Source organism: Castor canadensis, chromosome 6, assembly GCF_047511655.1.
Source record: "Castor canadensis chromosome 6, mCasCan1.hap1v2, whole genome shotgun sequence".
Taxonomy (NCBI): domain Eukaryota; kingdom Metazoa; phylum Chordata; class Mammalia; order Rodentia; family Castoridae; genus Castor; species Castor canadensis.
Window position 1 is genome coordinate 20631379 of NC_133391.1, and position 13362 is coordinate 20644740.

Here is a 13362-nt window from a genome sequence, read left to right on the forward strand (position 1 = left end):
CTTGTGGAATGTGTTGACATCCTTTCTATGACTACATGTTAAGATTTTGTTAAGTGTATGTGATTGGTGATAATAGGAGGTGTAGTAGTCTCTCCTCATATATGCAATTAGTATGATTGCATACTAATATTGGGAACTGTATGTGATTAATGATATGCAGGAGGTATCATAGTCTTTCTAGTTTGTGCTTCCAGACCTTGGTTTTCTCAACTCACTTACATACCAAAGACATCGATAAGTAACTGTACATGACAAACCTACTTCATAAGTTAGTTAAGCATTCCATAACAAAACATCTCAGAATGGTTGGCTTCAAAAACAGAAATTTTCTCTTGCAGTTCTAGCAGCAACAAGTATGAAATCAAGAAGTTTCTTTGGGGCCTCTGTCCTTGGCCTGTAGATGGCTACTTTCTCTCCCTATCCTTCCCTAGTCTTCCCTGGTTGTGAGTTTATGTCTTGATTTTTTTCTTATAAGAGAAACCAGTCACATTTGGTTAAGGCCCATATGATATCATTTTATCTTATTTGGCTCTTTACATGCCTGTCTCCAAATATTGTCACAATCTGAGTTACTGCATGTTAGACCTTCAACATATCAATGCAGGGGGCACAGTTCAACCACAACACATGTAAAATTATTTACTTTTTATAAATGTTTCACATGTACTTTCATGTACATGATTATATATATATATATATATATATTCATACAGACATGTGTAATATGGCATGAGTATAAAATAATAGTTATTTACATATATATGCATATCCAAAAAAGATAACTATGTTAATTCCACTAGCATAACTTCATGAATTTAGGAAATGAGAAAACATAAGATTCTAATATAGCATTATAAGAAATGTCTAGATTTCAACTGATGAGTTTAAATGTGCATATAATTTATTAATAATTAGATGCTGGTAATGCAGAAAACACCTTTATGAAATTTTACCATTAACCCAAATTTAGGAGAAAGCCTGTGTCCCTGGGATAGATACCCAGGGTCACATCCTAATAGCCATCTCTAAGATGCCTATTCCTTGGCCTCTGTAGTGATGCTTGTTAAAACTTTCTTTTGAATCTGCTGCCTCTTTGTACACAGATCTCCTTGAGACTGGACTATATGGTTTCTCAACTGTTTGCTTTCCATCTCTTCCCTCTGCCTTATCCCACTACATTCAATGAAGCTGGATTCTCTCAACTTGACGCATTTCACACCACCTGAAACTAACCTCCTCCCATCCACCTGCAAATCTGCAAGGCCATGCTCATTTGACTTTCACCTTAACCATTCCCTAAAGACCAGAGTTGGCAAATGGTTCTCCTTTAGGTCCTCTAGCACTCACTGGTGGTCACTGTGATTGAAGTAAACACTTACTGGGAAAAGTTAGATGTACAGTAAATAAAGACCAAGATTTGCTTCATTTTATTGTTTTTGTTTGCCACAGCATCTAGCAGAGTTCTAGTCACATGGTAGATGTTATAGGGCTTATTAATTGATTAATTTACAACAAGAAAAACAAATCATATAACATGAATTATCACTATGCAGAGCATCACAGCCTCTACACTGTGCTTGAGTTAATTTTGAGATTATGATCATTAAATGAAGAATACAAATGAATTACACCATTTTAAGCATCTAAATTATCTACTCTAATCATTGTGCTGTAATAATATTTGCTATTTCAGCTTGTTTCTGTAAATAAGAGCTCAGCTTTTAAACATTTAAACTTCCCTTTGTACAAGTAGACAGTTTTTTTTAGATTAAATAACTTAAAATACCAAATGGTAAGCAAATCCCTGTCAAGTATGGTTAGTTGCCCCCCTCTCTCTCTCTCTCTCTCTCTCTCTCTCTCTCTCTCTCTCTCTCTCTCTCCCCTCTATTGTAAGTTTTTTTCTCCTATTTACAGGATATTTCTCAGTATCAAGCATGCTGTAATTATTCCACATGTTTGCCTTTTTAATGAAGTATTCCTGATCCCTCCTCTTCCACTAGCTACCACTTTGGAGCTGTCTGTGCTGACAATTCTCAAGTGCTAACAAGCATGCAAGTCATCTAGGAATCCTCAAGTTGAAATTCTGATTGAGAAGTTATTTGCTCCCTGATTTAACAAATGATCCCAAAGCTTAGGGACATAACATTCATTGGGACATTGCCATGCTGGGTGCCTCTGGCTGAGGTCTTTCACATAACTGTAATGAAGGTGCTGGCCTGACTGGAGTCATCTCCTGGCTTGTCTTGGGAAGGATGCACTTCCAGACTCACTCCCTTGGCTGTTGGCAGGCTTGATGTCTTTGCTTGGGATTGGTCAAAAACATCTGCCTTTTGCTCTGTGGGCCTCTCCAGAGGACAGCTCATACCCAGCTACTTGTTCCAGTGATGAAGGGAGGGAAAGGAAAGACAGAATCTATTGTAACCAAATCTCAAAAGTTAAAATCTCATTGAATTTGCCATATTCTGTACATTTGAAGGCAATTATTAGAAATGGCCCTCGCCCAGTGGGGTTGGGTGGGGGTGTGTGTGTAGGGGGGGAAATGGGACAGAAGCACTGGGAAATGAAAACCATGGATTTTTGTCTAGGATTTTGTCCTGCTGCAGTTGATTTAGAAGGGACTCTGAAATTCTACATTCCTGAGATAGTCCTAGGTGATGCCAGTGCTGCTCACCAAGAATCTCACTTGGAAAAGTCAGGGTCTCCACATCTGCCTCCAGTTCCTTCTTTTCTGTCCTCCTCCATGACCATACTCAGTCCAAGTTAGCGTTTTCACCCTCCCCTCCACTGAACCTTGTTGAATTTACCAGTGACATCCACATTGCTAAGCCTAGCATCTGGAAAAATGGATCACTGTTTAAAATTCTTTCTTTACTTAGCTTCTGGAATAGCAAATTTATACTTCCTCCCATCTCTCTGAGATGTAAATGTTAGTTCACAATCCAACCCTACAACCTCTTTTTTAAGCTACAATTAACTCCTAAATATCATCAACAAAGTTTATAAATTCAAATTTTCAGAAGTATGCTGACCACTCTCAAATTTATGTCTCCTATGTGGACCTTCAGTAAAATCCTAACATGTACATCAAGTGTTTGATGAACACCTGAATTTGGATATCTAAAGTAATTTCATTCTGGGTGCCTATAATCCTAGCTACTCAGGAGGCAGAAATCAGGAGGATCTCAGTTCGAAGCCAGCCCAGGAAAATAGTTTGAAAGAATCTACCTTGAAAAAATTGTTCACAAAAAAGGGCTGATGGAGTGGCTCAAGATGTAGGCCCTGAGTTCAAGCCCCAGTACCACACAGAGAAAATAATTTTACACTTAAAATGCTCCAAACACATTACTTTGTTCCTTCCTCCAGATGTCCCCCTTCCCTCAAGCCCAACTTGAAAATCTTGCTTCTCTTTCATGTTTACAAACCCAACAGACAGCACCTCATTCCAATCAGTGTTCAAGTGAAAAACCTAGAAGTCCACCTGGATTTCTCTCTTATCCTCCTTAGAAACAACCACCAAGTTTTGTCAATTTTACCCTCAAATATCACTTGAGTCTCCCCATGACTCTCCATCCCAGTGTCACCACTCCACTCCAGCCCATTATTACCCATTATACAGATTTCTGCCCTTGTTTACTAGCTGATAATAGTTTCCAACCCCAAGCCTATGTGGTCTTATTCACCTGGTCTGTTTTCCACATTTGAGGTCACTTTTATCCAGTAGGATGAAGTTTAGTCTCTTTAATATTGCTTTCAGGACCATACGTAGTCAGTCAGCAGTCAGGAGTACAGTACTTAGCTCCTCAGTCCCACCCACCTCCACTTCATCCCTGCTCCCTATATTTCTGCAATATGGGGACTGAATCATGATATAAACCTTCCATATGACTCTGAAAACTTCATGACATGTTTTTTTCTGCCCAAAACTCTCTTTTGTCCTTCTTTGACTAGTTTTTCCTTAATTGAGGGTTGACTTAAACATGACTACATCCTGAGATGTATTTGTCTTAGACCAGGTTTGGGACACTCATAATGGTTTTCACACTACTTCCTTGGCTAAAGGCCATGATAGTTTATATTAATCCTTTAGTTATCCTTTTAAGTTACCAGCAGAGATAAATCTAGGTATTTTGAAACCCGAAACATATAACTTGGGAGACACTCTTCAGAATAAAAATACAAAACTTACACACACACATAAAAATAAATACTTATAACAAGAAATTATGACAAAGTATAAAAGTGAGGAAACTGAAAAATATAAAAACACACAACCCCGTGAACACACTTCTTAGGAAGCCTTCTTCATTACATTTCCGCTAAGTCCACATATGCACGTTTGGCTTCTTGGAACTTATTCCAGTGCCACGAGCAGTGCTCAACATGGAGCAGGTACTCAGTAAGTGTTTTTTAATAGCTACATTAAGTCAGTTATCTTACATTATTTTTTTATGCATGCAACATTCAGCAAATCTTTGTCATAAAATAAATTTCTAAAAAGTTTATTGTAACCAAAGTGTTCTTCTAGCTATGCTTTCAGTTATTTGTTATGGTTATATCTCAAATGGCTAATAATTTACATTAGTTTATTATTAGCCTGTCATTGGGCTCTATGCAAAGTGTCTATTGTACCCCTTTGCTAAGTAAAAAAAAAAAAAACTCTTGATTTGCAAAACAAATTGCAGAATAATCTTCTCTGTGTTTGTCTCTCTGTCTGTATTTTTATTGATCATAAAAATACTAAAACTTCAAGATTAATTTCAAATTACTATGATTTCTTAAAAGCTAAAATCTTTTGGGAGGAAGCCATCTATTTTTGTTGTCTTTCATAAACATGTATGTCCAGAATAAAAAATGCCAATATTTTAGATAACCTAAAAACACATACAATGTTTTCTTTACTATGAATCTGTCCACAAGATATGATAGAGTTTATTTGAATAATAGCATCAATTTGAAAGATAAGCTACTTGGCTTAAATCGGTGATGTTTACTTTGTTGAAATAAAAGTAAGTTTTGGTAAGTTCCTTTTCTAATAACACTGTAAATTGGCCAAGGATTGGCTGAAGTGCTGTATCAAGATTGTCAGGAGTGTGTGTGTGTGTGTGTGTGTGTGTGTGTGTGTGTGTGTGTGTGTGTGTGTGTTACAAAGCACAGCCCTCTGTCCAATGTGCAACCCCCTCCCATTTTCCTAAATACATCAAGAGAAAAGGATGAGGTTTTTGCCTTAATTGCTTGCGCCTTTTATTCACATTCCTCTCTCAGCCAGAATTGTGAAGAGTGTTGGTAAAAGGCTACACAATAGAGCTTTTCATTAGGCCTAGCAAGGCACACAAAGAAGGCTTCTGGAAAGAGTGAATGCAGGAGTTTAATTTGCAGGTGGAGAGTAGATAAAAGGTGCTGACGGCTCTGCTATTCTCTCACTTAGGTGACCCTTACCCTGTTCAGCTGATCCCCACGACCATGGCAGCTGCTGCTGCAGCCACACCAGGCCTAGGCCCACTCCAACTGCAGGTAAGTCAGAAACGAACAGGGCAGAGGGGACAGAGGTTAAGTAAATATGGAACACGCCATTATCTTGGCAAGGCAAAATAAAACTGACTAGGGATATTTGGGTCACACTTTTTTTTGCTTTTAAATTTATTTGTACTGAACCCCACCCCAAAGTTGAGATGGTGATTCTTTTCAATTTTAGTTCTACGTTCTGCTAAAGATAGCTATTATGATTTTTTTTATTGCCCGGTCTCATTTAAGAAAGTGAGCTATAATTTTGCTTTATTATATGCCATGATTTCATCACAGAATGATCACTATCAAGAGAAAAAGAACAAAAAAGATATTGAAACACACATGTGGACCAAAGCAACTTTACAAAAATTTTATTTAAACTTTTTCAATATGCCCAGTGTCATTGGCTTCCCCTGTGGGTCCCTTTGTTCTTCTCTAAGGCCAGCTCAGCTGGGCAAACAAGGGATAGTAAGTAAATAAGTACCACTTTATCCTAGATATCCCAATAATAGACCTTTATAGGCAGGGATGGTGGCTTATGCTTGTGTAGCCCAGCTACTTGGAGGCAGAGGTGGGAGGATCACAGTTCAAGGTCAGCTTAGGGCAAAAAATTAGCAGGACTCCTTCTTAACACACAAGCTGGGCATGGTGGATCGTGCCTGTAAACCCAACTATTCAGAAGCAGAGATAGGAGGATTGCTGTCCCAGGCTGGCCCAAGGAATAGCATAAGACCATGTTTTAAAAATCACTAAAGTGAAAATGTCTCAGGGCATAGTTTTAGTGGTAGAGCATCTGGCTAGCAAGTGTTAAGTCCTGAATTCAAACCCCAGTGACACTAGAAAAAACAAAAACAAACAGATCATTTTAGACATGGAGCCCATCTAGGAATGTCAATGATGACTGCGCCAGATGTCCAAGTGATTTTTAGAAATTATGTCTCAAAGGTCAAAAAGACAAACAATAAAATTATGGTGAAGGTGGCTTTCATTACCTAAATCTTTGAATCAGTGCACCAAAAAATATTCTAGAGTTTCCATATGGACCTTTTCATTACGCAATTAATGGAACTAGAAGCCAATCTGACACTAGGATTAATCTCCCCTTGTAAAAAGTGTTATATATTCCTTAGTCTGAAAGACATGGTATGCCTGTGAAGCCAATATAGCAGTTGTACTTAGTAAAACTAAATTGTATTCATGAAAGTGCATTGTTGTGATGGATGATCTTAGGCTTTGAAGAAAATAGAGTTTTCTATTGTCGCATCAAGGGACAGATACATCTGGTCTGCCCATGGATTTGCAGAGGGCCTGGTGGGCTTCTGAGAGACCAGCTGAGTTTCACAGGAGGAAGTACCTGTGTGAAAGCTGAGACACACTGTGTTCTACAGAGGTTAATAACATTCATTTCTATCCTACCTCGTCTATGAAAAACTACCCTGTGAGTGTCTGCTTCTTTGAGCTGTGAATACCTTGGGAAGTGTTGGAGCCCTGGGAACAGTAAAAGTCATTTTTTTTAACAAAAAAGCATTTGTTATCCTTTGAAATAGCATCTGGGGAACAGGAACAGTGGAGAAAAGTGGTTTTAAGAAGTAAGACTGGGAAGAGGAATGGGATTAAAGGAAGAAGGAAAAGTATCCAAGGTCGGATTTCAACGTGGGATGAGGAGTTTGAGAGATTTAAGATGTCAGTTTCCAAAGCAAGTTGGACATTCTCATTTCCTTTTGCCCTGAGATTAGTGGTGACAGGACTCGAGGGCAAGCTGGAAGCACCCCCATGTTTCATGGCAGGACTCCAGTGGAGAGAGGCTTTGTTGACCAGCAATGCAGACTTCTTTTCCTGGAGAGAAAGGGTTTGACACAAATTGACTCTTATTTCCATTCTTATGTTACCAGATTCCCTTAAGACTCAAAAAAAATTTTTAAAGATTTATCAGAAAACAAGAAAAATCTTAGACACCAAACATATTTCTCTTGCTCTTAATATAGTTTGATCCATAAGTAGAATAAAGTTCTTTTCTTTTTTCTTGAGAACAGAATCTTACTAAGTTGCCCAAGCAGGTCTTGAATTTGCAATCTTCCCACCTCAGCCTCCCAAGGAGCTGCAATTACAGGAATGCACTAACATACCCTGGCTTTTACTATTTTATGTAAGTGGTTCTATACCCATTAAAATTCATGATTTTTAGTTAGGGTCTCAAATAATCAACACTGCGGTATAATAAGAAAGTTTATAATCAAAACTTTTTATAGAAAGCCATCAACTGCTATTAAAACATATTCACATAAATATACACATACTTTTTTTTGCAGTAAGAAAAAAACTGGTATTTACATGCAAATTCTAAAACCTTGCCACGTAATTCTTGTTCCAGCACTTTGTGTTGTGCATCAATATCTCCCTTTGACAAAAGCGGAAGCCAGAGCCCAGAGTCCAAACAAACTTCACAGTTTTGACGAAATTTGCTTCTTCAAGTGCAGATTTTATTTTAAATTTTGGAGACCTGGCCCCTCTTAGGACATTTGCTAATCAAATTATAACAATAATGTTTATTAATTGGCACTGATACAAATACTCTCTTGTGCTTTGCAGTACTGAAAGGACCAGCAGGAATTAGAATGACTGTAGACACAGAATTTCTCATTTTATGCATCTTTACACAGATACATGTGTAAATTCTTTATGAACACCTAGATCTCATAAAAAACAGAAATGTATTTCTACTCATGGTTGATTTATTTACTTAACATTCGTGCTTTCTTTTGAAATAAACTTTTGCTGATGATTCTTCATACTTGGAGAGTATTATGATAAGTAAAATCACAACCATTATTTAAGAAACAATAGAGATAAGTATAACTATATTAATTATTTTAAAAGACAAGCAAAGTGACATGCTTTAAATAACTAATGTCTCTGGAGATTCTTTTCATGTAATAAAAAAAGCTTCATATAAAAATTCACTTTATTATGTATACTTTTAGGAGCAGTTAAAATATTTTAAACATTATCTTTTTTTTTTGGTTTTAGAGAAAAGACTTAATCTAGATTATGTACAGAAATAATATATATTATGATGATCCAAGCTCTATTTTATTTACTTCCTTTAGAACAAATGACTTGGTCTCTTGTAACTTTTAAGTCTTTTCTGAGCTTCTGATCCACATGGCCAACTGCTTGTTGGCTCTTGAGAGGAAATATATAGATGTTCACAGAGACTATAAATTCTGTCCAACTGGAGCTCACCAGTTTTTCACTTCCCTGCCCCAGCAATGCTCATTTGCTGGTCTTGGTGAGTGGCTGCATTCTATCTATTTCTCAGCTCAGAGACAGGAGCACTTTCCTAAGTTACTCTGCCTCCCTTTTGCCCTACAGCTGTTTTTTTTTTTGGTGGTTCTGGGGTTTGAACTCAGGGTCTTGTGCTTGCTAGGCAGGCGCTTTACCACTTGAGCCACTCTGGCAGTCCCGCCCTACAGCTGTTCTTGATATTCATTAATTTCCATATTTACAACAGCAGCCCAGATGGGCCTTTCTCTCTTGATCTTGCCCTTTCAGCAATCCTGAAAGTCAAAATAATCTTCCTGATTTTTAAAAAATCTGGCCAGGTCTTCTTCTTGCTTACAGATCTGAAATGACTTTCTGGTGTTTTTCAGATTCTTTCCCCACTCTTGGATCTTTGCCAGTAGTGTTTCTTCTTCCTGAACACCATTACTCACCAACTTTACCAAGCCAACTTCTACTTACACCTAAGGCTTCATCTAACGGTGTCCCTCTTTTCCTGGAAGACTTCCCATGATCCCAGATCTGCATTAATGTAGACCCTATGTGTCCAAAAGCACACTGCATCTCCCTGCTCACAGTGCTTGTAGAGTATGTTTTAAATCCTACTTTCTGGCTTCTACTTGGTAGCAAAATCCATGAAGTCAGTGGCTCACCATTCTTTGCTCTTAACCAAGTGCTGGCAATATTGTGTGGACTCCATAAATATGTGTTAAATGAAAGGATGAAGAATGAATTAGAGCATCACACTTTTAATGAATTATGTGTCTATTTTTCTCAAATAGCCACCCTGCTCCACACTGATGGAATTATGCTTGATATAAATGACTAGTTTTCTATATAAATTAATCTCTGTCTTTTTAAAAGAGGCCACAGCAGAAATTCAAAAACCAAAGGCCTCATTGTTTCATGGAAGAAGAAAAACAAGCAAAAAAAAAATAGTAATCTGAATTCAATTCATTGATTAATGTTAAAATTTTATAACAAACTGTTCTTATTTAATAACCCTCCAGAGAACAATCTATGGGTTTACCACCATTTTTGTTTTGTTTTGTTTTTTGCACTGGAGTGTTTAGGAAAACTATTTTGTAATCTTTTGTTTCATACTCCTTATTCTGTTCCAACTACACTGGCTCCTTTCTGCCCCTTGAAATTCCAAGATAACTCTTGCCTTAGCATTTTAGACCAACTCTTCCTTCTGCTAGAATAGCTTCTCCCTCTGTCTGGAAGACTTTTCTCTCAAGTATTTGCTTCCTTTCAGTATTTGGTCTCCCTAGCCAACCTACTTAAACCATCAACTATCTCTCTCAGAGGTACCACACTTCCTAGCTCCCTATTCTGTTCTTCTGCTATAGCACAGCCATCTTCAAACATGCTATATATGTCTTTACTGTGCTCCTGAGGATCCATGGACACTGCCCCACCAGAACAGGGATTATGAGTTTTAATGGTGTTGCTCAGTAATGGATCTCAGGTACACAGAAGAGTGCCTAGCAAGTAGCAGGAACTCAGTACATATTTATAAAATGAATGAAACTGTCAGAAGCTAATGGTCATAATATTTTTTTAAAATAAGGTAGTATACAATTTGTTTCTGGAGCAAATTATGTTAATTTAATAGCCAGGAACTTTGGTTTCAGCCTCTATTGGAAGATCTTAGTATTTGAGAAATGATACCTAGTTCTTCCTCTCCTTCTCTTTCCTTCCCTTGTTTTATAACCATGAGATGCTGCATAAAGAATGTGTGACAGCACTTATAACTTCTTTTGAAGTCATTATAGTTTTTGAATAAAAGACCGAACATTACAATAGCCAATTATTCTTGTATTTTGCTGTTTGTGCAGACATATATAAGAATATGCACTACTAGAAGTACTTTCCTTTGACTCAGCATGACTCGTCTTATCCATGCAATGCTGAAGTAAATTGTTTCTAAATAAGAGAAGATGTATTCATCAACGTGGCAACTAGCCAATTTACATTCTCATATACTGAGCTTACCTACTTCAGTCTCTTTCTTTCCTTTCCTTTGTTTAATTCCTCTTCTTCTAGTATTTTCTTCTTCCAAGAACAAATGAGGATTTTGATACTTGCTCACCCATGTTGCTTCTGTTTAAAGAATGGAGGTTCATTTTTATACAAAACTAATGTAGCTTCATTTCCATATTAAAAAGTGTGTACAACAATTTACACAAAATAAAGTTACACGTTGGATTTTTGGACATTTGTGACTAGATGAAATCAGTCTGCTTCCTATTAATAAATCAGTTGATGGCAACAGTTTTCCATCTAACATTTATTTCTCATAGTCATTTTGGCTAATTTGCATTTTACTTAATGAACATCATGAATCTTTTAATAGTAATCTTTATACGGTAGTATCTTATTTCTATTTTTTTTAAGCTAGGCTTCTAAGATTTGAAATTAGAAGGAAATATTTACCCACTTATTTCTCACTTTATAAATACTGTTTTTGTCTTGGCCAAAAGATGGCTGCACCTGTTCTACCTATAGGAAGCCAAAAATGTTGACACCAACCAATGATTAATAGTGATAAGCAGAAGGAAAAAAAGATTGAAATTTTTCTTGGACAGTCGTATTTTACCCACAATAAGCAAATAGTATTCAATCAGGAATTTTTATTGAATTAATTAAACTTTAAAAATTTTAGAAGGACTATTAAAAAATTGTAAGAATATTTTTGGAATAAAGGCTCAAAAATCCCAATTTGTTGTAAGTGAAATACGTGCTCCAGGAACATGAGAACCCTGCCTTCTCTGTGGTAGAGAAGATGATAGCTGGCAGGTGATCACATAAGAAAATGAATCATCATGATATCCACTGAAATTGATCTTTTTTGTAGTTATCAAAGGTGTGTAGAAGTCATGGGGAAATGGCTGAAGCTGCTGACAGAGCAACATCAAGGTAGACATGGATAAAGAAACAGAAGTTCATCTTTTTATCAAACCCCTGCCAGTCTCTGAAGAAGGTCAATAATTATGACAGTACACAGATAAATGCTTCATATATCCCAGCACTCTGAGTGAGCAAGCATGACTTTATGTGTCTGGCCAACAGAAAGACCCAGAAAAACCAATAAGAAAAATAATCATACAGAAAGATCTAGATACCATCTTGTTAGACCTTCTTATTGAGGAATTACTTATAAGAATGAGTGCCTTTAAATATTTACGCAAACCCCCTCCTACTTAGTTTAACTTTTAGATCCCAGTTACTGCCATACAGGCTGAAAAGTGATCAACTGCTCATTTCTGTTGCAACCCTGGTGGACTGTTTGCTGTTGGACTTCTGTCTGCATGAGTGAATTTTCTTGCAGGTTAAAAGACTGAACTCCCTTTTTTCCTCTCCCTTCCACCCTAAGCCTGTAGGGCAGACAGACAGAAGCACACATATGATTAATACAACACAGCTGCAAGAGTGAGCCATTTGCATATGTATTAATAGAGGCTAAAACCCCAACAACAATTAAATTATATACAGAGACACTCTGCATACTAAAGAACATATGCAAATTGGTCTGAAAAAGTGCAGCCAACATTCTCTCTGACTTTTGCAAGCCCATATGGGCTAGAGTAAGAGCCCAGCAGTTTTCAAAATCCCCTTTGAGGAAGAACCTGTTAGGAGCTGCTTCCTTACTTATTACCACTTCTAGGGGGCCCAGGGGATGGTTGACATTAGGACAATGGAGACAGTACAAGCAGTGTCTTTTCATGCTATTGCTGTTATTTTCTTGCTTTCAGCAGCTTCATGGCGTCTCGTTACATGCTAACAAAACACCAGGACAAGTGCTTTCCAGTGCTCATTTCATTGCAGTGACCAATCAAGCACACGGTGAACTTCACAATTATATTTGAAGTTCTATCATTGCCTACATGGAAACGAAATGACAATTAATCGGTGTCAGGTTTTCTGGTCATGGCTCTGAGTGTGCTTCTTGGTGGCATCCTCTATTCTCCTAATCAAACCATGCCCAGGTAACTCTAAAATGTCTCTAGGCTAATTAATGTGCTTGAAAGAATCCCTAGGCTCAAGGCCAACAGTGAATGTGATTGTAGGAACAACACCAATTTATTATGATTCTAAAAGTATATAGTTTTTCATCAAAAAACCCAGAGCTCTTCAATTTTCTACTCTTGACTCTATATAAGAAGAGAGAGGAACAAATATTTTTTTACATTCACAACTTACATTTATCTTAGAAATTTGTTCTTCAGCCTAATTGGTTTAGTTTATGTTACTAGTATTCTTGAGGTTAGCCAAGGAGTGTTTTAGGAAGACAGAGTTGACCTTGAGAGTAAAATTTTACAATAGTAAAAATTATCACCTTTATAGAATCAGTACCCAAATGAAGACAGATGTTCCTTAAGGGGAACAAGCTTTGTTGTTGTTATTAGAACAAAACTAGTGACTATCATTATTTTCATGGTTAGGTTAAAGAGCACAATGGGGACAAGTAAACTGCATTATATGACTGGTAAGCATAGGATGGAAACCTTCTTAATTATGACAGAAACTTTAGTCTCTTAGAAGGCAGGCGGAACAGTACTTAAAGACTAGAGC

The 13362-nt window shown here is 37.2% G+C and overlaps 1 protein-coding gene across 23 annotated transcripts in view; it reads left to right on the forward strand.

The window, feature by feature from the left end:
• The window catches only part of Sox5 (SRY-box transcription factor 5), a 922227-nt gene that overhangs the window by 824811 nt on the left and 84054 nt on the right, over nucleotides 1-13362 (forward strand). For all 23 annotated transcript variants that reach the window (XM_074075856.1, XM_074075864.1, XM_074075855.1 and 20 more), the window contains one exon: nucleotides 5426-5511. In XM_074075856.1, coding sequence (XP_073931957.1) covers nucleotides 5426-5511 — 86 coding nt within the window. The remainder of the gene's footprint in view (nucleotides 1-5425; nucleotides 5512-13362) is intronic.